Source organism: Astatotilapia calliptera, chromosome 10, assembly GCF_964374335.1.
Source record: "Astatotilapia calliptera chromosome 10, fAstCal68.1, whole genome shotgun sequence".
NCBI classification, from domain to species: Eukaryota; Metazoa; Chordata; class Actinopteri; order Cichliformes; family Cichlidae; genus Astatotilapia; species Astatotilapia calliptera.
Window position 1 is genome coordinate 9,008,372 of NC_137431.1, and position 26,355 is coordinate 9,034,726.

Sequence of the window (26,355 nt, forward strand, 5' to 3'; positions counted from 1 at the left end):
TAGGCAACATTCAGTTTAAGTTATTGTGAAAGAACTTGTTGAAAGGTAACTTGGTGCCATGGAATAAAACACATACTGTATATTCATAATACATATAATTATGTAGACAGACAGTCTCTCTTCAGACTTGTGATTTTTAGAGCTTTAAAAATAAATGTGTGTCCTGTTTGAAGAGACCTAATAGGAACAAACAAGCCTTTTTCATGAGAAAGGGGATTTCTTTATATGGTTGAAAAGTGGTTATATTGATCACATTAATACTGTAGTTCCCAATCCCATCCCAGTTAAAATGTGGATATTTAAGCTGAAACAGAAGCAGGCCATGTGTTAAGTTTCATCTCTTTTTGTTTTACCTAGGACAGTCTCTGCATGGAAGCTGTTGTATGCTACATGGATTGCATCTCTCTAACACAAACTTTTAGCTTTATAATATCACCAAGGTATGACAAGTGTCTTTGTATTATTTAAATGTATTTTTATTCTACATCAAATAATAACAAAAATGTATTTTAGAAGAATGGTTTGACTTGGGTTTAGGGTTGGTCTCAAAGACTACACCCAGCCTAAATACATGCGGGTAACAGGCTTCAGTTAGGAGCCGTTTCTTACCTGCACACATTTTATGTTGACTACCTGAAGGATACTTACCAAGTGAGCTCATCCACCAGTATGTCAAGGTAACTGCTGACACACACACACACACACACACACACACACCAGAGGTGGGACCAAGTCATTGTTTTGCAAGTCTCAAGTAAGTCTCAAGTCTTTATCCTCAAGTCTCAAGTCAAGTCTCAAGTAATGTCAGGCAAGTCAGAGTCGAGTCTCAAGTCACTGGTGTAAAAGTCCGAGTCAAGTCACAAGTCTGAAACTTTGAATTTCAAGTCCTTTCGAGTCATTCAAAAAAACGAAAAAATAATGTTGCAGTTATATGCTAAATGTAAATATTAGACCATGTAATTTTTAAATCTGTGTTTTTCTCAACACATGACAAAATAGTGAACTTAGAAAATATACACAAATTGTGAAATTGCACCTCTTTAAAATGCAGCTCAATTAAACCTAGCTCCAATAATAATTTTCACCGACAGTTCTGAGATAAGCTGCATGTTATTCTTGGATGCGCTTGTAGGACCGGCTTTAAAATCGCATGACAAAAATATCATACACATTAAAAAAACTGCATCACCAACGTAGCCTGGACAACATTTGCTAGTTAGATGAAGTCAGCTATCTCATCGTAGCATATTTATATGCATATTTATAATCATACGGTTCTTGGAGTGAGTGCATACACTCATGAAGTTTAGTAACTTCAGGTCACTGCAACAAGCCCAGGTACAGTTTACCGACGGATGGGTGCAGGACCAAGAAACGCACCGTGTAGAACGAAAGACCATCGTACGTATCATAAGTTTACCAGTCTCACAAACTGTCGTCATAAATACACATTCCTTAACCGTTTATTAATAGGACCTTTGAGCTCAACGATAATTAATTAGTAGTGGAAATAATTTCTGGTAGCATCACAGAAATGTAGCAGTGACAATAATATTGTATGCTGTAATCGTACTGGGCAATTAGTGATACAAAAAACCTGTTTTATCCTGTGAATAAAAGTATGTTTTTGTCAATGTACCATAATAACAGAAGCGAAACGCAATATTGTGTCAGGACAATTCACTATTTATGCACAATAAATAAAGGAGCATAGCGCGACAATTTCTGTTCAGTGCCAGACTTGCTTGTAACCTATATCACCAATTATGTTATGAAAATGACGTATTAACTACTAAAAAACACTGACCTTCGTGTAAATGCTTGGAGCAGACTAACCTGTGAGCTGGAGTGTTCTGGGACGTTATATTTGGTCTTTGAATGGCTGCAATCCAGGCCATCCGTCGCCTCTTTGTTACTTCGGAAACATGGCTCGAACAATTTCTCTTCAACGACGTAATCCGATAACAACCGATCTCTTTACTCGTCGGCTTCCCGTGGCTGTCATGCGACCGGCTATTGCAGTTAATAATACAACAGCTTCTTGACATTTTTGTGTTTCTTTTTATCGCTGTATAACTGATTTCAATTGAAAGTCTGTGTGCGCTAGTACCTCTTGCCACGAGTTCCCAGAATCCTTTGCGGTTCTACCCGTGAATGACGTCACATTTTCAATCTCTATATAATATGCATGTTAAATTTTATATTTGGGGTAAAATATCAAGTCTTTTCAAGTAAACAGGTTCAAGTCCAATTCAAGTCCCAAGTCATTGGTGTAAAAGTCCAAGTCAAGTCACAAGTCTTAGAACATTTTTTCAAGTCAAGTCTAAAGTCATAAAATTAATGACTCGAGTCTGACTCGAGTCCAAGTCATGTGACTCGAGTCCACACCTCTGACACACACACACACACACACACACACACACACACACACACACACACACACACACACACACACACACACACACACACACCAGTTTTATATTGTTTATCATTATCAAATTTATCACAATAACATTTATTAATACTCCTTTTAAAACTCCACAAATTATGTAATGTCATTTTCAGTCTTTTTGCACACACAAAAGAAAAAACAAACTTAAACTACTTTGCAAGAAATCAGAGAAGCTGGTTTGTGCTTGAGATATCATATATGATACAGTTCTTTGTGTAAGAAGTCAGTTAAGTCCATTGTTTTTCTTAACCCTTGTATGGTGTTCGGGTCTGTGAGACCCGTGTTCAGTTTTTTTCAAAAGAAAAATTAAACAATTAATTATTTTTTCACGTGTAAATGTGTTGTGTCTTTCTATGGAACTCCAAAGTGTTCAAAATTAAATAAATAAATAGGTCAAGATGAAATAAATAACTATGTGAATAAATAAGACACAGATATGTAATGTGAGAATGATATTGTGAAATAATGGAACACATTTTGAAAACAATGCTCATTATTGTGAAACATATTACATTCTGCTATATAAATTTTCTTATTATTGTGAAATATTATTTCATGGTCATTATTTTTCACAATAACAGAGATTATTCCTGAGGCATTTTATTTATTTCCAGCCGTTTATATTCCAAAATGACCTTTTTTCAAAGTCAGTCTTTATTTCAAAATCCCGTTTTTCCCGATGGTCTATTTATTTCATAATGCGACTTTTCAGCAGAATGACTTTGTCTGTCAATCAAGAAAGACAGGGCGGAGCCAGTTGTGTGATTGGTTGCTCCTTTACTCAGACGTAAGTAATAGCACATGAATTGTCGATTTAGGTTTAATGGTGCAATGCGTCTCCTATGCAGCTGGCGGCAGTATGCAGCTCAAAATAAACTTAAGGCACCGACAAATGCAAAACACTGGGCGCGAATAACGTTACAGGTGTATCAATTCTTGTGAAGGGCATGGCTGCAGGAAACAAGTCCGTTTCTGAGTTACTCAGAGAACTTGCTAACCGCTTAGATTGAACGTCTTCACCTCAGTCTGCGTATTGCAGCAGTGTACTGGAGATGAAGTGGTCCCTGGTCCAAGTTCTCATCACAACCGCACAGGGTTAACGTCAGCAAATGCTAACGCTATCACAGCTAGCTCCACTCCACGAAACGCTGTTCAGGGTAAGTAACGATATGTTATTATTGCTTGGTTAGTCTGTCTGTCTGGCAAAAATGAGCTTTTTAATCAGTTTAGTCACAGATTTTTTTTAATACTGTTTTTTATCATAGCAAAGAATTCTATAAATTAGGTAAGAGAAAATAATTGTCTTCTGGGTTAATGTCTGTATTACTATTTACATTGTTGTAGGTAATAGTTATTCATGACTGTTTTAAAGTGGCTTATCTTCTGTGCTAATATGGAAGACAAGTAATCTATGTGAAAGAAAAGAAAGCAATTTTAGTTCAACGTAGTGATTTTGTAAGTGGGTATAATTTGAAAATGCTTTTACTAGTACAGTGGATGTTCTTTAAATATTTAACATTTAAAGTGTTTGTCACTTTACAGACTCCAACTTCAGTTTTGGTTTGGTCTCACCGTTGTAGGTCATAACACAAACAAGTCGTCAAGTCAAGCAGCTGAGGAAAGGGCTTAAGGAAACCATGGTATGGCCGCTTCTGACAGAAAGATCAGACATCATTCCTCCTTTCTTACCAAGGGAATCAGAGACTGCTCCCTGTTGTGAGGTAAGGTCAGGTCACATCTTTTAACATCTGAATAGTAAAGCTATTTGGTTAATTTATGAAGGATGAACATTAATTGTTGACACAAAACACCAATATACTGTTTTGTATGCGTGGGTTAGTTGAACAGCTGGGTTACATTTAATAAAAATACACCTAATGTTGCTGATGCTCTTAAGACTACAAGATAAGTAAAGCTATAAAATGACTGTGGCCTGCCACAGAAGATGAAGATGAGGAAGAAGAGGAATGCTCTCGAGGATAAATGCAGAGTGGCAGGTTACCTTCGGTCCTTCATTGAAAATGGTAAGTCTGCTGCGATAGGTATTTTGCCATTGGTTTTCTCTGATTATACTTTGGTAAATTACATACAGTCCAGTGATCTTGGGTCATTAACAAAGTACACTATAGTAGAGCTGGGCGATATGAGATTTTTTCATATCACGATATTTATTTTTATTTATTTTTTTATAAAAAGGACAAGAGCGGTGAGGTCTATCGCAATAGTTTAATTTTTCTATTGAGAAAAAGTTATTTCGCAATACATATCGTTATCGTTCTATCGCCCAGCTCTACGCTATAGTATAATTTTGTTTTGTTATTTGCTCCATGCAATACATAAGAGTGGTGGCATTATCAGTTGCACTAGAATTGTATGTAGACTACTTTTAGCTTTGTTAACATAAAAATATCTATAAAAGCTACAACAGCAATTTGAGTGGGGCAAAAATGTCTGGTGCCCTGTATGTAAGTGGTCATCTTTATGGTATTTCTCCATAAAAGATTCAAAATAATGAATATAGGATGTCATTATAGTTTAAAACAATCTTCTGTTGCAGCATCTTGTGCACAACAAAAAGCCCTCATCAAGTTTTGGACAGGATGGGAAGTCTTGCCGAGAAATGACTGTGGAAGTGGTCAACAGCAATCTTCCAAAGTCTTCCACCGGTTTTGAAGTACTACGTCTTCCTGCACACTACTGTACCTATGAGTCATTTCTAATGGACATTCAGGTGTGTCTCAACTCTACTGACTCAGGTTTTGGTCTGGTTTACGATTGATTCCATAACCACATGGTAAAATTAGACCATTTCTTCTTTCTTGCATCACATTACTGTACTCGGTGTTCAAAGAAACGGACAATCTAGTGAGTTCTAGTTCTTTTTAATACACTTGACAGTGAAAAATACAGAGTACAGGTGTGCATTTATGGCTTTTTTAATATAAACTGATGAAGAGTTCAGATATCAAAATCAGTTGTTCACTGTACATTATAAATTACACAATATGTTTTGTTTATACTCGCTACTGATACAAAAAAAATTTCTAGAAAAAATTATTTGAATTAAGATGTTACACTACTCTACTGTGTTCATTGTATTAAATCTGCTCAGAGTTGACATGTACTGTATATCCAACCAAGAAATGAATATCATTAAAGTGACAGCTGTATAAAACAAATCCTGTTTTATAGCCACTCACTGTTTTGTTGAAAATGAAATTGGTTATGCTGTTTTGAGTCAGTATTAGCTACAAAGCTGTAGAAATTTAAAAAAAAAAAATCCTCCTGACATAGAAACTGATTAAATGTAATAATGTCTTTCTACAAGTGATTTTGAAGTATTGGTAGCACAGCAGGGTCTTGTTCATTCAGTGCATCTGGGAGCTGAATCTCAGGAATGGTGATCTCATTTGATGGGCAGCGATTATGTTGTCCTGTCCAGTCCACACCATAATCCTCATCAACCTGAAAGAGCATGCACATGTTTTAAATCTAAACTGAAGAGGTGTTTCCTGCAGCTGTTCCTAGATGGACTTATTGAGTCTGCCAGGGCCTATGTGAGTTGCTTAGGCATTGGCTACCAACTAATTATTCATTCACCCATTCTAGGTCAGGATTGGTTCTCTTCAGGTATAACAAATTTAACTTTGTTTAAAGTATTGCCATCTATACCTGACAGGTGGGATAAAAGAGAATGGCTTGGGAGGCGCACAGCAAATCTCAAAGTTTTCCAATTAATGCTGAAAGAACCAAGGATGTAAATGTATTCTTGTTTTAGCTTTACCGAAGACACCAGAGAAAGTATATCTATAATGCTGCTGAAATAGACAAAACCATTTCAATAAACTCGCTATTTAACATCAACCTTGTTATGCATTATCAGAGAACAATCAACTGCAAACAGCAATGAAACATTCAACTATGTACTATTTAAAGCACTAATGACCCTGCTGTCTAACAAGATGTGATAAGTAAGTAGACTGTGGAAAGCTGGTGGGTCTACTCTCTGTGTAAAAGGTTCCTACAGGTAGTGATGTGTCCTGTGTGTCGAAGCTTCGAATCGTGCGTCGGGTAATCGCGGGGGCGTTTTTCTGAAGCGCGTATCGAGGCTTGCTTTGATTACGTATGCAGTGACGTTCGAGGCCTCGCGGGCAGTCCGTACCACGTGACTGATTCAGGGACTGGTTCATCGGTTCGCGCCAGATTCGAAATAACATGGGCAGGAAAACAGCTGATTCCCCATCACACTGTGTTGTGGAATTGGATTACGTACGTGCTACATAGTTACTTGTGCATTTCTTCTTCGATGGAACCAGCAAGGAAGAGATGGTTTTTTTTTTTTTATTTTGTCTCTCCTAATAAAGTATGCACACAGTAATAAATATCACAAATGATAAACACCAAAATATAAATAAACAACACTACACATCCTATAATCTGATTTCTGTCTTTTAGTTTATTAAAAAGTGAAGCACCAAACACTAGTTTGTGTCATTATCCAGATGTACATAAGGTTTACACATCATTATAATCAAAGAGCCCGCTTCACTAGAATTGTCCACTTGATGGCGCAGTAGAGCAAATGAATCATCACAATGCTTCGAACCATGAGTCGACCAATTGGATGGAAAGCTTCAGTTCATCATGAGGCTTCATCTCACCATCACTACCTACAGGCTCCACTGCCCCCAGTCTCCGAGTTAACACACTAACAGCTAACACTGCTAAACGTGTCTCAACGCCGAGATGGCGCCGATAGCTTTAGCCGTAGCTGCCCCACTTAGTTTAGACAGTAACAAAAAAAGTAAGCGATAATAATTCATTGTCAAACGTCATAATTAAGGTCAACACCTAAACAATGCTGTGTACAGAATCACACAGGTGCTCAATTACAGCATAAACTTACCTTAGACCATCCTCCGTCATTTTCCTCCTAATTGTGCTCGGAGACACAGAAAATGTATCGGCAATTACCCCGACGGTTATCCCGGACAGCACTAAAGTCCTGAGTGCTGCACTGGGATTTCTAGACGTGGACGGCCAACATTTGAAGACTGTTCTTCCTCGGCGTATTCCAAACGAACACGGTGCTGAATTGATCTTAAACCTTTGACAATGCTGTCATCGATGCGAACATCTTGAAGAGCAATTATCATCCCAAGCATTTCAGAAACATCTAAACGACTCAAAACAGTATCTACAGGTAAATGATCCCTCTCTATCTGATTTGCTTAAATGAGCAGAACTGGCTGAAGTTCACACCACTCCGCCATCCTCCGTGACTTTTGACCTAGCACGCTGTTGCTAGCTGCAGTAGCCGTCCGCGGAGCCGGTATCCAGGAAAACTAGTCGATGGTAAACGATAAGCCAATAGGTGCAAAGGTCCAGCCCACTTACATTGATTGACAGACAAAGTCATTCTGCTGAAAAGTCGCATTATGAAATGAATAGACCATCGGGAAAAACGGGATTTTGAAATAAAGACTGACTTTGAAAAAAGGTCATTTTGGACTAAAAACGGCTGGAAATAAATAAAATGCCTCAGGAATAATCTCTGTTATTGTGAAAAATAATGACCATGAAATAATATTTCACAATAATAAGTAAATTTATATAGCAGAATGCAATATATTTCACAATAATGAGCATTTTTTTCTAAATGTGTTCCATTATTTCACAATATCATTCTCACATTACATATCTGTGTCTTATTTATTCACATAGTTATTTATTTCATCTTGACCTATTTATTTATTTAATTTTGAACACTTTGGAGTTCCATATCTTTCCACTCACTCCACTTGATTATAACTGATTTATTTATAACATTTTATATAAAAGAAAAACGAGAAGCACATTAATTCATAAATGTGATCTAACAAAGGTAAAGGGAAAAAATTAACCATGTTTGCTGTTCATATGTCTTGTAATTGGGATGAAGTAAACATCTGTTGAGTAATTTAACATAAAATTGTTTGATAGTGTTAATTTGGAAAGCCAAAACTCTAGCGGGTCCACCAGACCCATGAACACTGGCTGAGTAACAAAAATACGAACACCACACAAGGGTTAAATATTTTTAACACTATTTCACGTTATGTGGTAGTGTACAAACAAGTTTTTTGATACATATATGTACATACATATGTGCTCCATGGACATATTTGTCCATAGAACAAAAAGTCTTAAATGCCTGTATACTTCCTATAAGTACGGGGGGTTAAACAAGGCAACAACTAATGGAGTAAACAGCTAATATGACTCATGTAATTTATTTGAAGTGTGCAGAGTTTTGTGTTTAATCTGAAAGGTAAAAACTTAGATGCTTAATCATTTGAAAGGCTCTAAAAAGTCAGAGCATTAGAAAGTGAAACGGCAGCACAGTGAGGGCACAGCGATGCGATGAAGGCTGTCCCAATTCGAAGGCTGCTTGAAATGCGGCCCTCAAATGCGTCCTTCATTTCCCTGAATTTTAAGGACGTAGCGGTGTAGACTTCGTGGCCCAACATATCCCAGAATGCATAGCGCGGCGGTGGGTGTGGATAATTTTGCTGGGGGGGGAAAAAAAAAAAAAGAAAAAAAAAGAAAAACGGCAGATGAGGGGCGCCCGAAGAGTAAACTTTAAGTACTGAATATTATGTCACTTATTTATGTGCAAATGTTTAATAACGAAGAACATTAAAACATTACTGGTGGCCACAAGTCAGCAAAGTTATGTGACATTAGTGACATTAGGCCGGCCGCGTGGGAGACAGCAGTGGCCGGGGTTGCACAGTGCAGTCAGGCTGTCCAGGCATTGACAATGATCCAAAGTTCATAGTGGGTTGGATGAGCTCGAGTGAGCTCTCCACTGCTGGACTCAGCGGGCCTGAGTCTGCTGAGGTCTGAAGTTCGGCATCTGAGGAGGCCCTGGCGAGAGGCTTAATCTCAGAAGTGACTGGTGAGGCAGCACATAGAACATCGTTAGCATAAAAATATTTGAAACCATAAATTCTCAGTTCATGATCACTTTCGGTAACTCGAGTGGTTGATGCCAACTCCCTGTAGGCATTGTCAACATAATTGTTCATGGTAGGATTACAAATAAGTCCATAGCTGAATTCAGAGTCGCATAAAGAGGCAGACATACTCGTGGCTGGCCTAACACTGCAACTGAGAAGCAGTGTCATCAGAGCTCACGTTCCCGTGCATTTGGTCTTGATCACTGTCTGCACTTCCAACATCAGGGATTACAGTATTAGAATCCACTACAATCTGCACACGGGAGCAACACTGTCTCGGATGTACGAGCCGGCTGCGGTAGAAAACAGTCTGAGGTGGAGAGAAAGGTCACGCAGCCCTCAGCCATCTTTGAGGTTTCACAACCATTTCCAGCAGGCTCAGAAGCAGACTGTACAGTTGACGTATGAACCTCTTTCACTGTCTCATGAACCTTGGCTTCATGTGGTGTGGCTATGGGAGCAACACTAGAAAAAGTCCTTAATTCTACAGAGTCAAGAACATGGTCTGTGATTTCTTTATGTGCTTCTTCAAAACAGTTACACAGTCTTTTCACTATCACAACACGACTCTAACTGGCCCTCAGTCTTAACCAGAGTTAGGTCGGCCACAGCATGGATGTCTATGAAATCATGATTAATGACAGGGCAGTCTTTAGCACCAGTTTCTTCGTAGCCAGGCCCACAAAAGGGAAACCCAGTACACTCTACTATATCAGGTTCATGAGATGAAAAAGCACAGTCACTCACCTCCGTTATAAGAGGAGTCTGGGACAAAACTAGCACGGGTGCTGACTGGACAGCTACTGCCTCCACCTGGGAATCAGATGCGGGTATAAGGTCGAGCAGCGCCACAGCCGCCTTGGAAGTGCACCCAGGGTCCTGAACATGCATTTCAAGGGGTGCTAGCAGAGGGGCAATAACAAAATTAGACCTTAACTCTTCAGAGACATCAGCACAGTTCAAACAGTCTTTAGTTGCTCCTTGAGGAAAGCTAGACAGTCTCTCTTCAGACTTAGAAAATGGTTTAAACAGAGTTTCAAACATGGCATGGGGTGGCTTGGTAATTGTTAAATTGTCTGAGTTAACAGGATTTAATTCTTGATCACACACAGAACTAGGACTGCTCGCTGATGATTTCAGCACATTAACTCGACAGTCATGTGATACAGAATACTTTGAGTCTGAACCTTTACTCCCAGCATCTTTCATTATTTCAGAAAAACTGACTGCAGGTTCACTGTGTGAGTCTTAATGGTTGATCTGATATCCTCATGTTGGTGTTGTTCCCAGATCATCATACTAAATGTTGTTCCAGGATCAACATTGCAAGTGACCAATCAGAATGTTGTGACGTCATACCTTTGCGATTTCGGGAAAAACCGGCGTAAAACAAAAAACTGTACTTAAGCTGCGTGAAACCGCCTCTGTCCGCCGATCAACGGACCCTGACCCTAACCCTAACCGTAACCCTTTAATAAACAGTAAGCAGAATTGATATTGTCCTTGCAACATTGGAATTTCATAAATGCACGAATGGCTTGGCGCGCAAAGGAATAACGTCACAACAATGTGATTGGTCACTTGCAATGTTGAACCTGGAACAACATTTTCATGATGGTCTGGGAACAACACCAACACGAGGATATCAGATCATCCGAGTCTTAATGCCCTCATCACTGGTTAACTCAGAAAAAACCTTTGACTTGGTAGGATGACACAGTACAGAAGTACAACAGTTGGTGGCTGCCAATAATGGTGGGTTAGTTATCACAGTGTTGCACTTTACAGAAAATCCGTCCTGTACTGCGCTTAAAACCCCCGTAGAGCAGGGCGCTAGGCTAGTGTCGGCGGATACAGACACATTTTCATCAACGGCAACATTAGAACTAGTGATCGTAGTACCAGATTCAGATGTTGTCTGCTCAAAGCTTGCTGTACCAGGGTTAAATAACTCTGGAACAAGACAGTTACTGTTTGCATCAATACAACATTCAGGTTCAGAAGTTATGACGCCGAGGGCACAGTCATCTTTATTGCTATTATGGTTGTTAACTGGTTCATGGATGCTGTAACCTGCCGAATCAGCCAGGTCACAGCCAGACAAGAACGTTTTATTCACAGCTGCCCCTGAAACACTCTCCTTTGACTTGAGGTCTTTGGCTATGGGGCTATATACAGCGTCAGAAACTGAGTCAGTGGTACTCACGACTGGATGGCTGATGGAAGTTAACGCCTCAGATGGCATTAACTGAGGGACTTCCTTAGGCTGAGGCTCGGAGCGCCGACAGCAAGAGCGCCGCTTCTTTCTATCCGTGGAAGCTGGCGGAGTGAGGGGTGGAAGTCCCTAGAAGCTCCGGGGACCCCCGAGAGCCAGTCGAGTTCCCCAGAAAGAGTGCTCGTGCTCCGGAATGAGCCAAGGCCTCCACCGGCGCTCTTCGTCCAACAGAGCACTCAGTATTTGCTGTCGCTTTTCGTGGTCCAAATCTACTGCGTCTAGTGCTTCCCCACATTGCACCGTGGCAGGAAAGTGGCGAGACTGTGATGGCGATGAGGTGACTGAAGAACTGGAAGGCGATGATGGCGCAGAAGAGTCTGGTGCCATGGCGAACCTCAGCACGCCGACTCTAACCGCCTCCGGCTTGCGAGGCAGCGCGGTGCAGACAACGTTCTGCAGATCCCCTGGCAATCCCTCTATGAAAGCCGGGTATGCAGATATCAAACAGCTCAGCTGAGCTCTCACGGACTCCTTCTTCCTCTCCGGTCCGCACGCGGAGAAGATGATCCACTTTCCATGGAGCACAGTCAACCGAGTGTTGAACTCCCATTGGTCCTCACAGATGTCCGCTAGGCCCATGATATTCGCGTCCTACTGTCACGGACTGCCGGGGCAGACCTTGTGGAGTGAGTAGAGGACCCAAGAGCAGACAGAGGCGAGGACACAAAACTGGACTTAACAAAAAGCGAGCCTTTATTTAGGGCCGAAAACTCACAGAAAAACAACAACAAAGTAACTGAGGGAAAACCTGAACATAGACTGGGAAACTATGACTCTACTAAGATTTAGACTATGTCTAAACAACATTCAGACTATGACTTACTATGGCTGGGAAACTGTGACAAGGGGTAGGGGAGATAACACAGACTGAGGACTAAATACACACATGAGGTGATCAGAGGAAGTGGAGACACATGAGGACACAGCTGACACACATATCACAGGACAGGGGAAGTGAAACTAAATGCAATGAACAAAGAACAGAGGACTCTTTCAAAATAAAACAGGAAACATGATGAGACAGACCAAAAAACATGGGCTTGACAACATGAGACGTGGAATACAAAGGGCAAATGAGATTAAGATCCAGGGGAAGGGGAAATGAGGAGATCCAATAAACAGAACTAAGGCTGAACAACTTAGGGGTTTAAGAGAGGTGGATGAACTTAACCCAAACAATAAATGACAAAACACAAAGACTCAAGTTCTAACTAATAATACAAAAACAAGAACTTAACATATCCCCATACTTAAAACAGAAATACACAATATATAATGAACTCAAAATGCTGGGTCACAGACCCAGCCATGACAAATAGATTTAAACGTGTGCACCCAATTCTTGTTTTCTTAAAAATACATTCTGTACAGTGGAAAACAAACATTTCAAAGAAATAGTTAACCACCATCCCCCCAAATTACCATGACGTGTGTATGACGAGTGTATGTAAAATAATTTACATATTTTTCATGGCCTCAACAAACCCCTCCTACAACTGAGACTGCTTGCTTTTTGCCACTGTCCGAGCCGTGTTCCGCTTGACCTGCCATTTTATTTTGAGCGAAGTCCCACTGGTTGACCAATTTAGCCTGATGGCTCCCTGTTACAGACCATCTAGAGACAAATTAAGATGGTTTGGAAAGGACTAGCACAAATGTCAAGCAAGTTAAACCTGATTTGATTCAACAGTAGAAACCAAAGCATGCAGTTTTCAAATATTCCTCAACAGAAACTGTGGCTCCAGTAAGAGTGTAAGTGTGAGAATGTTAGTTTTCTGTGTAAATCATTTAGAACAGCACTTCCAGCTGCATCTTTCAGTTATTCTGTAGATAATTGGGTTCCAAGAAACCACACCTGCTTGCTAGGAAATAATTTGTCCCCTTTTCTTGTTTTTTTTTTTTTTTTTTGCTTACAACAAAGTTTTACTTCTGTTTAGTCTTTTTGTGTGCTAAATAAACTGCTAACCATCTTTCTTTTGTTTAGAATAATTGTGAAGTGACAAAACACTGAAAGTCAAGAAAACCTGTTAATAGAAAGATTTAGAACTTTGAAAAAGATAAATACAATGCTGATTTTTAAATATTTCAAGACTTTGCATTCCAAGCAAATTATAACTGGAGCTCAAATCCTTTATAGAATAGAATAGAATAGAATAGAATAGATCAACGAAACACATTGGTAGCATGTAGATTTGCATTCAGATTCTTACAACCTAAGTATCTACAAAGTAATAGATAGTAATATAATGCACACATTTAATGCACTCTTATCTTTTTAATGTTATTACTAATTGGAATTTTTTTGTGACCACAGATTTTTGAAACAGACCACCTTAGGAGCAAGCAGTTTGCTGGTGGTGACTGGCCTTCTCTTGACTGTTGCTATTTTCTGTAAAAATATGTCAGACTCCCGAGATTCACTTCTTGAAGAAACCAGGAGAGATGATGTCATTAAGCCACCACAAATCACTCCAGCTCATCATATTTCCTGGTCAAGATGTCAACAAAACATGTCTGTTGCTAACATTAAGAACTTCAGCGCACTTCCTGATCATATAAAAGACTTTTTGTACTATCGCCACTGTCGCCATTTCCCCATGCTGCTGGACATTCCTGATAAGTGTGGAGGAGCTGAAGGGTCCTCGGATGTTTTTCTTTTGCTGGTCATTAAAAGCGCTCCTGTGAACTACGACCGCCGAGAAGTACTGCGCAAAACCTGGGCTAAGGAGAGATTGCAGAATGGTGTGTGGATCCGAAGGCTTTTTATCTCAGGAACAACAGGTGTTGGTTTTGAGAAAAAGAGACTGAACACACTCCTTAAAATAGAGCAACGTGAGAACAATGATATTCTTCAGTGGGACTTTAATGACTCATTCTTTAACCTCACCTTGAAGCAAATACTCTTCCTCGAATGGATGGAGAGAAACTGTCCACATGCTCGCTTCCTGCTAAACGGCGATGATGATGTCTTTGTCAACACAGATAACATGGTTGAATATCTACTTCAACTTAAGGACAATGATGGACGGAAACACCTCTTTACTGGCTGGGTGATCCGATATGTTGGCCCTATTCGAGAAAAGTGGAGTAAATATTATGTTCCAGTTCAGGTGTATGAGTCAGAGTCATACCCTCCTTACTGTAGTGGTGGGGGTTACATTTTATCTGGCTACACAGCTTTGGTTATATACAATATGTCCCACTCTATCGCTGTTCTTCCCATTGATGATGTTTACTTAGGAATGTGTTTGGCCAAAGCAGGACTTAGCCCTGAGCGGCATGGTGCAGTGAGGATAAATGGACTTCACGTTCCTTCCACTACAGCTGATGACTATGACCCTTGTTATTATAGAGGAACTCTACTTGTTCATAGATTCCTTTCAGCAAAAATGTACTACATGTGGAACAAGATACATGACCCTAATCTGAAATGCTTTGCTAGTGGCTAAAAAAAAAAAAAATCAATCATGACTTTGCCTGTACTCATTGATGCTGGCTGACTCATTTCTACTTAATTTGCTATACATATTCAATAAAATGCCAGTGTGGATAATACAGGCTCAACCGAAAGAAACTACTTTGCTTCAATTATCCCTTTTAAAACTTACAAAGTTTTCTGTCATTTCTTTATGTGTTATTGAGGTTTTTAAACTGGGGTTGTACATAATTGTGTGGAGTTATGTGGCAAGGTGCAATAGTCTGTCTGTTACACTCAAAGCCTTGTGATGTATCTGAATATAGGTCATAAACAAAAGGGTAATTATTCACTGCATATAGGGTTCAATAAAATACTTCCTGGTTACCAGTGGCAAGGTGAGGACATTTACAAATTAAAGTTAATAAGTGTGTGCTTCAAATTGAGTGAATGAAAAATTACATTACATAATTAACACAATCTTTACATGGTAATGGGACAGTATAACTGCATATACTTACAAATATTTCAAAATCACTGTATCCTTTAGTTATGAAGTTATTTTGTGCACATTCTGGGAATTATAAATAAATAAACACAAGAGACAAACATCCCATTAATTTTTGTGTGTAATCAGTTATAATCTTTTTATTTATGAACCCTTTTACCAACATTCTCAGGGCTGAACAGAACAATAGCTTTATTGCTGGATTTATAGATAAATAACACAAAGGGAAGGCTAAGTGACAGATGCCAAACAGAACATGCTGATACAGAGAATTAACAAAAGAAAAGGACACACAGCAGGAGGGAGATTGCGACACTGGATCGAGGGAGACAGACGATACATACAAGAGGGAATCAGAGAAGAAACACCTGGGGAATACGGTTGAACATGATCAAATAGATGAGACGGGAAGTAAAGTAAACACCAAGCACACAGGGCAAGAGAGCGCTAGGGACAGAGGCATGAATAGGGACGCTGACTGGCAAATAAACATGGAGACAAGACTGACTTAACAGGGAGATGCTGAAGGAAGCACACGGAGACGAGACCAAATAACAAACAAGAAAACCTAAACTAGAAATAATGTTAAATTCAAGAGTGGGAGAAAACTAAACCAAAAAAGTCTATAAGTCTATAAGCAATGATGAATAAACTGGACCTAAAAATTCATAAACACAAAAACACTGGGACAACGACCCAGGCACCCTAACAATGTGCCAGTCATGTATCTGTAATGTCAGTGCAAAAGCATTCTGCACAAAAGAGCAATCCACCGTGTCTTTCTTTAAGGTCGTTTACATGGCAAGTATATGGCAAGCAAGCTGTAATGTGTAGCACTAGAGTAATTACTGAGTATATGGTCTAGTATTAGTTATGAATTAGAATTAGTAATTACATTTTGGAGAGGTTGTTACCAAACACCAACAGAGTGAATCACAGTGGGAAAAATACATTATACAGTAAACACAGTCACTGTGCAATCAAGAGTCAGGTAAGAGTTGCCAAAAACACTGACTTTTTCCTGCACTACAGGGGAGCATCAAATGAAGGTCTTCCTTCTCCTTAAGCAGTAGGCAGGCACAGGATTGTCAGCAAGTGAGGTAATTATCACAGGTGAGCTGGAATGAATGGTAGTCTTTACAGTCAGTAGTTTTCACATTCCATTTCCATTAAATTCAGTATAATTCTGAACAGTTCCCCAGTGCTCTCGAATGATATTCAAAGTCTTCTTTGGATGTTGGCTTTGTGCTGTTCACCTTAAAGGTGCTGCTTTAAAAATGTTGAGATCTGGGCTCTGAGGAGGCCAGTCAATGACTGATAGTATTGTTTTATGAGATTTTCTTCCTGTTTTACTTACTTTACTTATCATATAAGGCTTATATGATTTACTCATGAAAGTGGCCACTTTCATATATTGTTTTAGTAAGTATCCAAAACACACAAGTTTCATTTATATAAATTTTCAAGGGATCTTACATCTGTTTTCACTCTTGTATTCGTTTCATACAAGTTTCACGCAAGACAGATACAAACTTTATAAGATTTATATATATCTTTTCCATATGGGTCTCCTCACAGCTTGCCTTACCTATAATGAGGTGATCACAGTAAATGACATATTATAATATTCATTCCATGCACTATTCAAATGGACAGGACAATGGTATACTGGTAAACATTACAGCGTTTCTTTGCAAGACAAAATAGCATGTGTGATGCTGAGCTCAATTTCTGAGTCAGCTATATGCTTTGCGTTACGCATTTAAATGTTTACTGCTTTTTTCTCTCCTGAAACTCAAAGATGTCTCAGAAACTTAGACAAAGTCTGGTGATCCTACTCTGCATCTCTGAGCATTGTTTTACCAGTTTTTTCTTTCCTCCTTCCAGTTCCGTTGTTTTGTACTTCATTTTATTATAAAATTCTTGTAATTTTACCTCTCAAAGTCCTGGAGAAAAAGTTTTTCTTCTTTCGGTTTTATGTCCAGTTCTTTTGTCTTGAAGAAACTGCAATGTTTCATCAAGCTTTATTTGGAGCACTTGTATTTTTCCTCCATGTCTTCATGCTTTCAATAAATTTCTGTTTTATGTCGTGTTGCTTTCTCTCTTGAAGCAACTGTTGATTTTTGTGCAGTGTCTTATTAAGCTTTCCCTGCAGCACTTTTTATGAGGATATTTTTTTGCTTGGACAAATTATCAGTAAAGTTTCAACCCCTGTTGTTTTTTTAAAAATGTGTTATAGCAATACCATACACCAAAAGACACACACATATATTTATGATTATTGGATACTGTAACCCAGGATAATATTGTTTGGTGTCAATTGTATTTTATATTTTTGGGAATTGTCCTCAAATCAGTGTGAGTAGTTGTATTTTCATTGCTGTACTTCTTTTGTACTTTTGTTTTTGGTATATTGTTCTGTTATCAGTTGCACCACAATTTTCAGTCGCAATTTATTCATTTTTTTTTAGATATTTTAGTCATACATGAAGATTCAAGGTCTTTATTGTTAATACAACAATATACACAGTGAACTAAGCACACAGCCCTGCAACGATCCTGTAATCAGTCTGAGGACTTTGGAAGTGTTATTTCCTATGAAGACAGACTGGGGCCTGTCAGTTAGGAAGTCCAAGATCCAATTGCAGACAGTGGTGTTTATTCCTAGTAGGTCCAACTTCTTTACAGGTTCTGGGGAATGACTGTGTTGAATGCTGAGCTCAAGTCAATAAATAGCATTCTTACATAAATGTCCTTTTTGTTGAGATGAGAGAGAGAAAGGTGAAGAGCAGGCGAGATGGCGTCATCTGTGGAGTGGTTTGGACGGTAAGCAAACTGTAGCTTGTCTAGATTCTTGTAATCAATCCAGGCCATGCACAGGTTGTTCAGTCTAGTCTTACAGTCTCAAATGACTACTCTATCTACCAGTAGCTGGTGTTTTGCCCTTTTGGTGTCTCTGGCAATTCCTTTCTGTTCACCGCACAATATCGAACTATTGGATAAACCTCGGTAGGGATGTTCTGACATAAACGGTAGTAACCAGACCGAAAAGCAGCGCACATTTCGGTGCTTTATTTCGGTGCTTTATTTCGGTGCTTTTTTTCCTGAGCTGTGCACTTCTAGCCAATCATAGAATAGAATAGAATAGAATAGAATTCAACTTTATTGTCATTGCACATGCACAGGTACAGGGCAACAAAATGCAGTTTGCATCCATCCAGAAGTGCTTTAGTGATATAGATATATTACAATATATATTAGCAATAATATAGATATGTGAGTATATTACAGAAATGGGTCTATTATGGTATGTTATAATGTACACGGTATGAAGTATGTTGTGAATATTCTATAACTATAAGTATGTACAGGCTGTAGTGAGTACAAGCTATGTACAGGATATGAACAGGATATAAATATGAAAAACTATACAGAATATGAAATAAATAACTTTACAGAATCTGGGATATACAGCTATACAGAAATGGGAACTATGCAAGTTGTAAACAGTTGTAGGATTAAAGATTATCGAATGTACAGAATGATTATTTACACAGAGCTATACAGTAGTGCAGTTAAGATAAGTGAGGGTGTAGATAGTTTCTACAGAGGCTATATAAAGTGCTAGTGGTTGTGAGTGGTGGTTCAGTCCATGTTATTATTGTGTTTGAGGGTACAGTTGTCCATTGTGGGTGTGTGTATGTTCAGTCCATGAGTTTAACGTGGGTCAGATGTCAGGAGGCAGAGTTCAGGAGTCTGACAGCTGTGGGGAAGAAGCTGTTCCGGTACCTGGTGGTCTTAGTCCGGAGGCTCCTGTGGCGCCTCCCAGAGGGCAGGAGGGTGAAGAGTCCATGTGATGGGTGACTGGGGTCTTTGATGATTTTCCCAGCCCTTTTCAGACACCGCTTCCTGTAGATGTCTTTTATGGCAGGAAGTGGTGCTCCGGCGATGCGCTGGGCAGTTTTCACGACCCTCTGCAACGCCTTCCGGTCCGAGGCAGAGCAGTTCCCGTACCAGACTGTTATACAGTTGGTCAGGATGCTCTCGATGGTGCAGCGATAGAAGTTCACCAGGATGTCTGAGGACAGGTGGTTCTTCCTCAGAGTCCTCAAGAAGAAGAGGCGCTGGTGAGCCTTCTTGACCAGCTTGGAGCAGTTGGTCGTCCAGGTGAGATCCTCGGAGATGTGGACTCCCAGGAACTTGAAGCTGCTCACACGCTCCACAGCCGTCCCCTTAATGTGGATGGGTGGATGTGGGTCAGCATTCCTCCTGTAGTCCACGATGAGCTCCTTGGTCTTCTCGGTGTTAAGCAGCAGGTTGTTTCTGTCGCACCACTCAGCCAGACGATCCACCTCCTCCCTGTAGGCGGCCTCATCGTTGTCACTGATGAGGCCAATCACCGTGGTGTCATCTGCAAACTTAATGATGGTGTTGGAACCATCAGCAGGTCTGCAGTCGTGGGTGAAGAGGGAGTAGAGGAAAGGGCTCATCACACAGCCTTGTGGTACACCGGTGTTCATTGTGATGGTAGATGAGCAGCGGTTATCCAGCCGGACATGTTGGGGGCGGTTGGTCAGGAAGTCCAGTAACCATTTGCAGATGAGGGAACTGATACCCAGGTCTGTCAGTTTCCTGATGAGTTGTGAGGGGTGGATTGTATTGAATGCTGAACTGAAGTCTATAAACAGCATTCTGGCGTAGGTGTTGTTGTTGTCCAGGTGTGAGAGGACAGAGTGCATTGCGATGGAGACTGCATCCTCTGTGCTCCTGTTCCGGCGGTATGCGAATTGGTGGGGGTCCAGGGTGGGAGGGAGACAGGATTTGAAGTGTGCTAGGACCAGTCGCTCTAAGCACTTAGTGATGATGGGGGTGAGTGCTACTGGGCGGTAATCATTGAGGCAAGATGGGTTGGAGTTTTTGGGTATCGGGACGATGGAGGTGGATTTGAAGCAGGCCGGTACCACAGCGTGGGCCAAGGACAGATTGAATATGTCCTTGGCCCACGCTGTGGTACCACGCTGTGGTACCAAGGACATCACATCATTTTACGTTTCTGAGAATAGTAGGCGGGTCCAGGTACGTACGTTCTTTTAGAGCAGAGCTACAGATTAAAATGTCCAAGGTGAAGCGGTCAAAAGTCTGGCTGTACTTCACAGCAAAATATGCAAACTCAGCAGCAACAAGTACTTTAAGCTGATACTGTGATACTGTCAAAGGAGGTAACACCTCAAATCCGATGAAACACCTGGCGATGCATAGCGTTTTTTTTTTAAAAGCCCAGAAATGCGCCGTATTTGATAGCTTGCTGCGAGACCTCACACCGAGCGCATCTACTGCGGGTGGGTTGGCTGTTATGCAACATCCCCCAAAAACACGAAGAGGAGAGTCCTGGCCCCTAGCCCTGCCAGTGTAGCAGAAATGATGATGAATGATGATGCAGCAGCAGCCGTTCTTCTCTGCGTGAGTAGCTTCATGTTATTCGAGTGTAATTTACGTTGAGTAGGCTAACCACGTTATTACATTAATGCATGTAAGGTGAGCTAGCAAACATCATCATAGCTACATGCGGCTGTCTTCTTGTTTGATGGCAGATACTCCCTTCACCCTGGCCAAAAAGGCTAAAATGACCAAAGAAAAAGAGGGAAACAGCTAAACATGAGAGGTTTTTGGACAAAGTTTGTGTTTTTTCCATTGTTTAAGCACTGCTTCCAGCCAAGAGTGATACCATATATGCCCCATAGCTGCAGAAAAGGCTAACATTGTTATCTTTTTACAAAAACCAGCTGAACATGAGAAGTTTTTGGACCAATTTTGTGTTCTCCATTCTTTAAGCACCGGTTTGAGCACCGTTTGAGCACCGGCACCATTTCAAAAGTACCGATTTGGCCCCGGTATCGGATAAAACCTAAACGATACCCATCCCTAAACCTCGGTCATTTCACAGAAATACAGAATAGTGACGGGATACTGTCATTGCCTATCCCTAGTCTGGTAGAGGAGTTTAAATGTGAAAAAGTGAGGCTTGAGATGTCACTGATGGACTCCCGGGACCCAATAGTGAGAGGCACTGCTCCCACCCTAGAAACGGGGAGGAAGTGGACCCCAGCCACATCTGTGCTACAGGCCAAATCTGCTCTTCAGCATCGTGATGTGGTGGGTCACATCCAACAGGGCAGAGGAGGATTTGGTCCTGGAGCAGTAACACCTCAGTGGCAACAGGCATCTGTAACTGAAGGTCGAAAAACGGTGGTGGAGGAGGTGCGTCAACAGGAGGAAACAGCCAGACATGCCAGTGCCGTAGCGGTGGCCAAGCAGGGTTGCTGGATGAATTGGGAGAGTGTGGAAAAGAGGAAACTCTTGTTGGGTCAAGACATGTGACCCTGCTGGAATTCGACCACGAGAGACTGCAAACACAACACAAGAGCCACTTGAATGTTTTTACTTGAAAGGCGAGACTGCGCTCAGAGAGCTAACAATCACAGGGCGATCGTGGCTCAAGAGTTGGCAGTTCATCTTGTAATTGGAAGGTTGCTGGTTTGAGCCCCTGCTCGGACAGTCTTGGTCGTTGTGTCCTTTTGCAAGACACTTCACCCGTTGCCTACTGGTGGTGGTCAGAGGGCCCGGCGGCGCCAGTGTCCACCTTTGTCAGTGCGCCCCAGGGCAGCTGTGGCTACAATGTAGCTTGCCATCACCAGTGTGTGAATGACTGAATGTAGTGTAAAGCGCTTTAGGGTCCTTAGGGACTAAGTAAAGCACTATACAAATACAGGCTATTTACCATCTAACACAAGCACCCCTGTAGCCCACACTCCAAGCTTCAGTCTCCTCTCAAAGTCTTTTATTCAGCTCAGTTACACAACCCCCCACCATAAAACCCCTGTGGTGTGCCATAAAAACTAAGGCACTGTGTGTGTGCATGCACGCACATTCAAATGCATGCATTTGAATGAGTGTGTGTGTGTGTGTGTGTGTGTGTGTGTGTGTGTGTGTGTGTGTGTGTGTGTGTGTGTGTGTGTGTGTGTGTGTGTGTGTGTGTGAAATGGTATACCAATGATTGGGAGAGGTTGGAGTGGTGCTTTGGTGGGGACTCTAATTGAAGTCTTCTGACATTGAGGACAACTCCTGCAAAACATAGCAACATCTGAGCGCAAACCAGGCCAGAAAAAGTATTGCTTGATGCGAGCGGTGGTCTTATGCTTCCCTACGTGGCCAGCCCAGGGAATGGAGTACCCCAAAGTAAGCACTGTTTCACGGGCTACTTTAGGGACCACTAACTGTTTAACCTGGCCGTGCTGGTGGTATAAGATGCCATCTTGCAGAATGTACAGCTCTTTATTTGTGTCAGATTCAATAGAGTCCTCTTCCTTAGCCCTCAGCAACATGGCAGACAAAGTTGGATCAGCCTGCTGCATTTGTCTGATGTTCGTAGGTACTGAAAAACCTAAAGGCATATCTGGAGCAGCCTGAACTGATGTCTTTCCAACAGTGTGTTGAAATTTTTCACGTCTTCTTTGACTGCGTGGCTTCTGAGACTTCCCGGGATCTGTCTCTAGTTCAGCCTCAAAGAAGGATAAAGCACTGAGGGTTGCATAATGCTCATCCTGATTTTTAGTTTGAGCCCTTGTTATTGCAACATTGCACTCTTGCACTTCTCTCAACAAATCATAGATGACTGGCAGATCCTCCCCAAGAACTACAGGATAGGGCAGATTACACCAACCTTTAACAGATAGGGTGTCCCCTGCACTTCAATAAACAGATCAGCAGTAGGGTATGGTCTTTCATCACCATGTATACAGCAAACTGATATGGTTTCAGAGGGGCATGTGTAATCTTTAGACACATATTTCCTGTGTACCAGAGTCTGTGTGCTGCCAGTGTCTATTAAAGCATTAATTTCTTGTCCATTAATCTTAACTGTGGTGATTTTATTTGACTGCTTTCTCTCAGATTTAATATCCAGATTCTGGTGAGGCACAAAACACATCTGAGATAATTTGCTTTGATTATTAGGACACATGGGCTTAGTGTGACCTTCCTGTCCACAAAGGTAGCACACTGGCGGCCTTTTACCTGGCTTCGAGGTATTCAGAGGCTGCTTTTCCCTTGTAAAGGGCTTACCCACACCCGTCGCTGACCTCTGAGGATGCTGAGGGGGTTGCGACCGACGTGAATCTCTGGCAGCCTTCCATGCACTGTTGCCCCATGGCTGACTCTTACTTCGGGCAGCTACAAACACATCAGCCAGGGTGGCGGCCAGGGCCGTGCAGAGAGGTTTAAAGGGGCGGGTGCTCAAAGTTAAAAAGGGGCACATTGAACCAGGCTGAATAACAACAACACACATTCATCACGAATCTAATATGGGCAACAAGGCAAAGCAAACGTAGCCGATGTTTTACCTGATGGGTACAATGTTGCTGTTGAGGGGTTGCTGTGGATAGTGCTGGAGGGCAGGGCTGTGTTGATCTGAGACTGTTGACATTAAAAAGTCCACAGGAGAGATGGTAGCTGATTAAACAAGTGTCATGAGATAATAACAAAATGCAAAGATTGGTGACAGCACTTGGAACCATAAGGCAACAAAAACTGTTATAAATAATTTAGGCTCTGCCTGTAAATCACTCTTTGCTTCTCTTCTTCCTTCCATCCCATCATTTCATATATCACTCTCCACTTGCTGTCTATCTGAGAACAAAGCACAACTTGCTATTGCAATAAACTATAATCTAATTATCCACACCTAACAACTCTTGCACTTAATCTAAAATAAAATGATGACAGAAAAATGTTATAGCCCTGCCTTTAGTAGCCTCACACAGCTCCTACTGTTTCCTCCTCATGTCCTTACCAGGCATGTCTGGACAATGTTATATCATGAGTAATTTTTTTTTTTAAAATCCATCTAAATAAAACACACATGCACGCACACACAGTGACATTTTAGACCTTCTTCAGAATACTGTATATACTATGGGCATCACGGTGCTGATTCAGAATCCTTGCATTATTATTTATTACTAGAGCTACAATAATAAAGCAATGAGGGGGAAGTAATAAATATGAAATAATGTATTTATGATGATTCCATTTGTTTCACTATCCACTCTGTGCAGGGGCAAAGCTTATTACATTTTTAAACTGTAGAGATACAATAATCTTACTGCTGTAAAATCCAAATTTTGTCTTATTTAAAATATAAATCTGATATAATCTGCTTCTTAATCACAGTTTTGCTAAATAAAAGGATCTGGCTTGCATCAGTCACATGATCACATTTAACCAATGATCGCCCTTGACGGCAGAACACGCTGGTTACGAGCCGGGAAAGAGCTCACAAAGAGCACGCGCATTTGTTGCAGTCCGGAGCGGTAGGAGAAACACAAGTTAACTCAGAGACACAGACTGATGCAACAAAACCAGTAAGTAGGTGTACAGCGTACACTGTAGTGTGTAGCACACAGGAGTATTAGCTTATTACGTACACGTTGGTAAGCTGTCTTGTTGCAACTGACGAACTGAAACAAACGAGCGTGCTGTGTGTGCAACAGCGCGACAAACATTACCTGTCCTTTTATTAACTGCACAAGTACTGCTGGTCATAGCTGCTGGCTACCTGTGTAAGGCTGTCATGGGTCTGTAGCTCTGTCACCGTTTTAGGGAACATATTTAGTTTTAAAGTAAGTTTCCGGGCTTTTCCTGCCTTTCTGGAGGGATTATATTTCTAATATGCATGTCCACATAATTATGCATTATTATAATTATAATATATTAAAAACACACGCTGTATTTTAAAGAACATACATTAATAGTTAAATATTATTGTTGAGGGGCACAGACGGGACTCCGCACGCACACACACATAAAAAAATAAAGAATTTTTTTTAAAAGTTGCCTCAACAAAAGGGCACTTTGGGCACCCATCAGGAAAGGGGCGGGTGCTCAAGCCCCTCTAGCCCCCCCTCTGCACGTGCCTGGTGGCGGCCTCTGCAGCAGACTTTGGATTATGCTCCTTGATCCAGACCTGAAGCTCAGGACACAGCATTCTTAAAAACTGCTCCAAGATAATAATTTCACCAACTTCTTTTATAGTTTTTTTAGGCTGAATCCACTTCTCATAAAGTTCTTTCAGTCTCGCATACAGTTCCTTGGGACTCTCATCAAAAACGTCAAGACAGCGAAATCTTTGCCTGTATGTTTCTGGGTTTATATCATATTTTTGCAAAATGGCAGCTTTTACCTTATCATATTGCAGTGAATCGTCCACATCCATATTAACATAGGCACTTCGAGCCTTACCAGTGAGAAGAGGAATGAGGTGAAAAATCCAGTCTGACTCTGGCCAGCGACAAGCAGCTGCAATTCTCTCAAAAGTGGTCAGAAAATGTTCAACATCATCTTCAACAGCTAGTTTCTCCAGTTTAGGATGACGAATATGCACAGACTGACCTGTTAATATGGAGACTGAGCCAGAACCCTCATGCTGAGATGTTGCTTGTGTCTGATAATCAGCTGGAGTTTCAACAGGCTCTGGATCAGTTGATGTGGGCTCTGGAAGTGGGGTGGTTCTGGCCTGCACTTCCATTTGCAAAAGCCGAAACTGGTGTTGCAAACTCTTAAAACGCTGTTCTTGTAGTATAGCATCCTCTCTCTGCTTTTTATCTCGAACTTCCTGTTGTCCCATGAAAGCCTGAAGAATCCCAGCAA

The 26,355-nt window shown here is 40.9% G+C and overlaps 2 protein-coding genes across 3 annotated transcripts; both read left to right on the plus strand.

Moving 5' to 3' along the window:
- Positions 1 to 629: 629 nt before the first annotated feature.
- Positions 630 to 15,763, plus strand: LOC113030918 (N-acetyllactosaminide beta-1,3-N-acetylglucosaminyltransferase 3-like). The gene is made up of 2 exons (XM_080306993.1): positions 630 to 677; positions 14,043 to 15,763. Exons 1-2 carry the CDS (start codon positions 670 to 672, stop codon positions 15,175 to 15,177), a joined length of 1,143 nt encoding a protein of 380 aa, XP_080163119.1. The 5' UTR covers positions 630 to 669; the 3' UTR covers positions 15,178 to 15,763.
- LOC145431370 (uncharacterized) lies at positions 3,258 to 5,631 on the plus strand. Of its 2 annotated transcripts, none has more exons than XR_013911674.1 (4): positions 3,258 to 3,609; positions 3,995 to 4,173; positions 4,395 to 4,476; positions 5,010 to 5,631. XR_013911674.1 is itself a non-coding variant. In XM_080306995.1 (4 exons), exons 1-4 carry the CDS (start codon positions 3,562 to 3,564, stop codon positions 5,123 to 5,125), a joined length of 387 nt encoding a protein of 128 aa, XP_080163121.1. In that variant the 5' UTR covers positions 3,266 to 3,561; the 3' UTR covers positions 5,126 to 5,631. The 2 variants fall into 2 exon arrangements, 1 of the variants encoding a protein (XP_080163121.1); XM_080306995.1 differs by having other exon boundaries at positions 3,266 to 3,609; positions 4,033 to 4,173.
- Positions 15,764 to 26,355: the final 10,592 nt, after the last annotated feature.

Excerpts from the sequence above, each read along its gene's own strand:
- LOC145431370 (XM_080306995.1), top strand. The coding sequence starts at position 3,562 with ATGCTAACGCTATCACAGCTAGCTCCACTCCACGAAACGCTGTTCAGG. Across the intron at positions 3,610-4,032 it reads TCCACGAAACGCTGTTCAGG|GTCATAACACAAACAAGTCG; the intron begins GTAAGTAACGAT and ends TCACCGTTGTAG. Across the intron at positions 4,477-5,009 it reads TCGGTCCTTCATTGAAAATG|CATCTTGTGCACAACAAAAA; the intron begins GTAAGTCTGCTG and ends CTTCTGTTGCAG.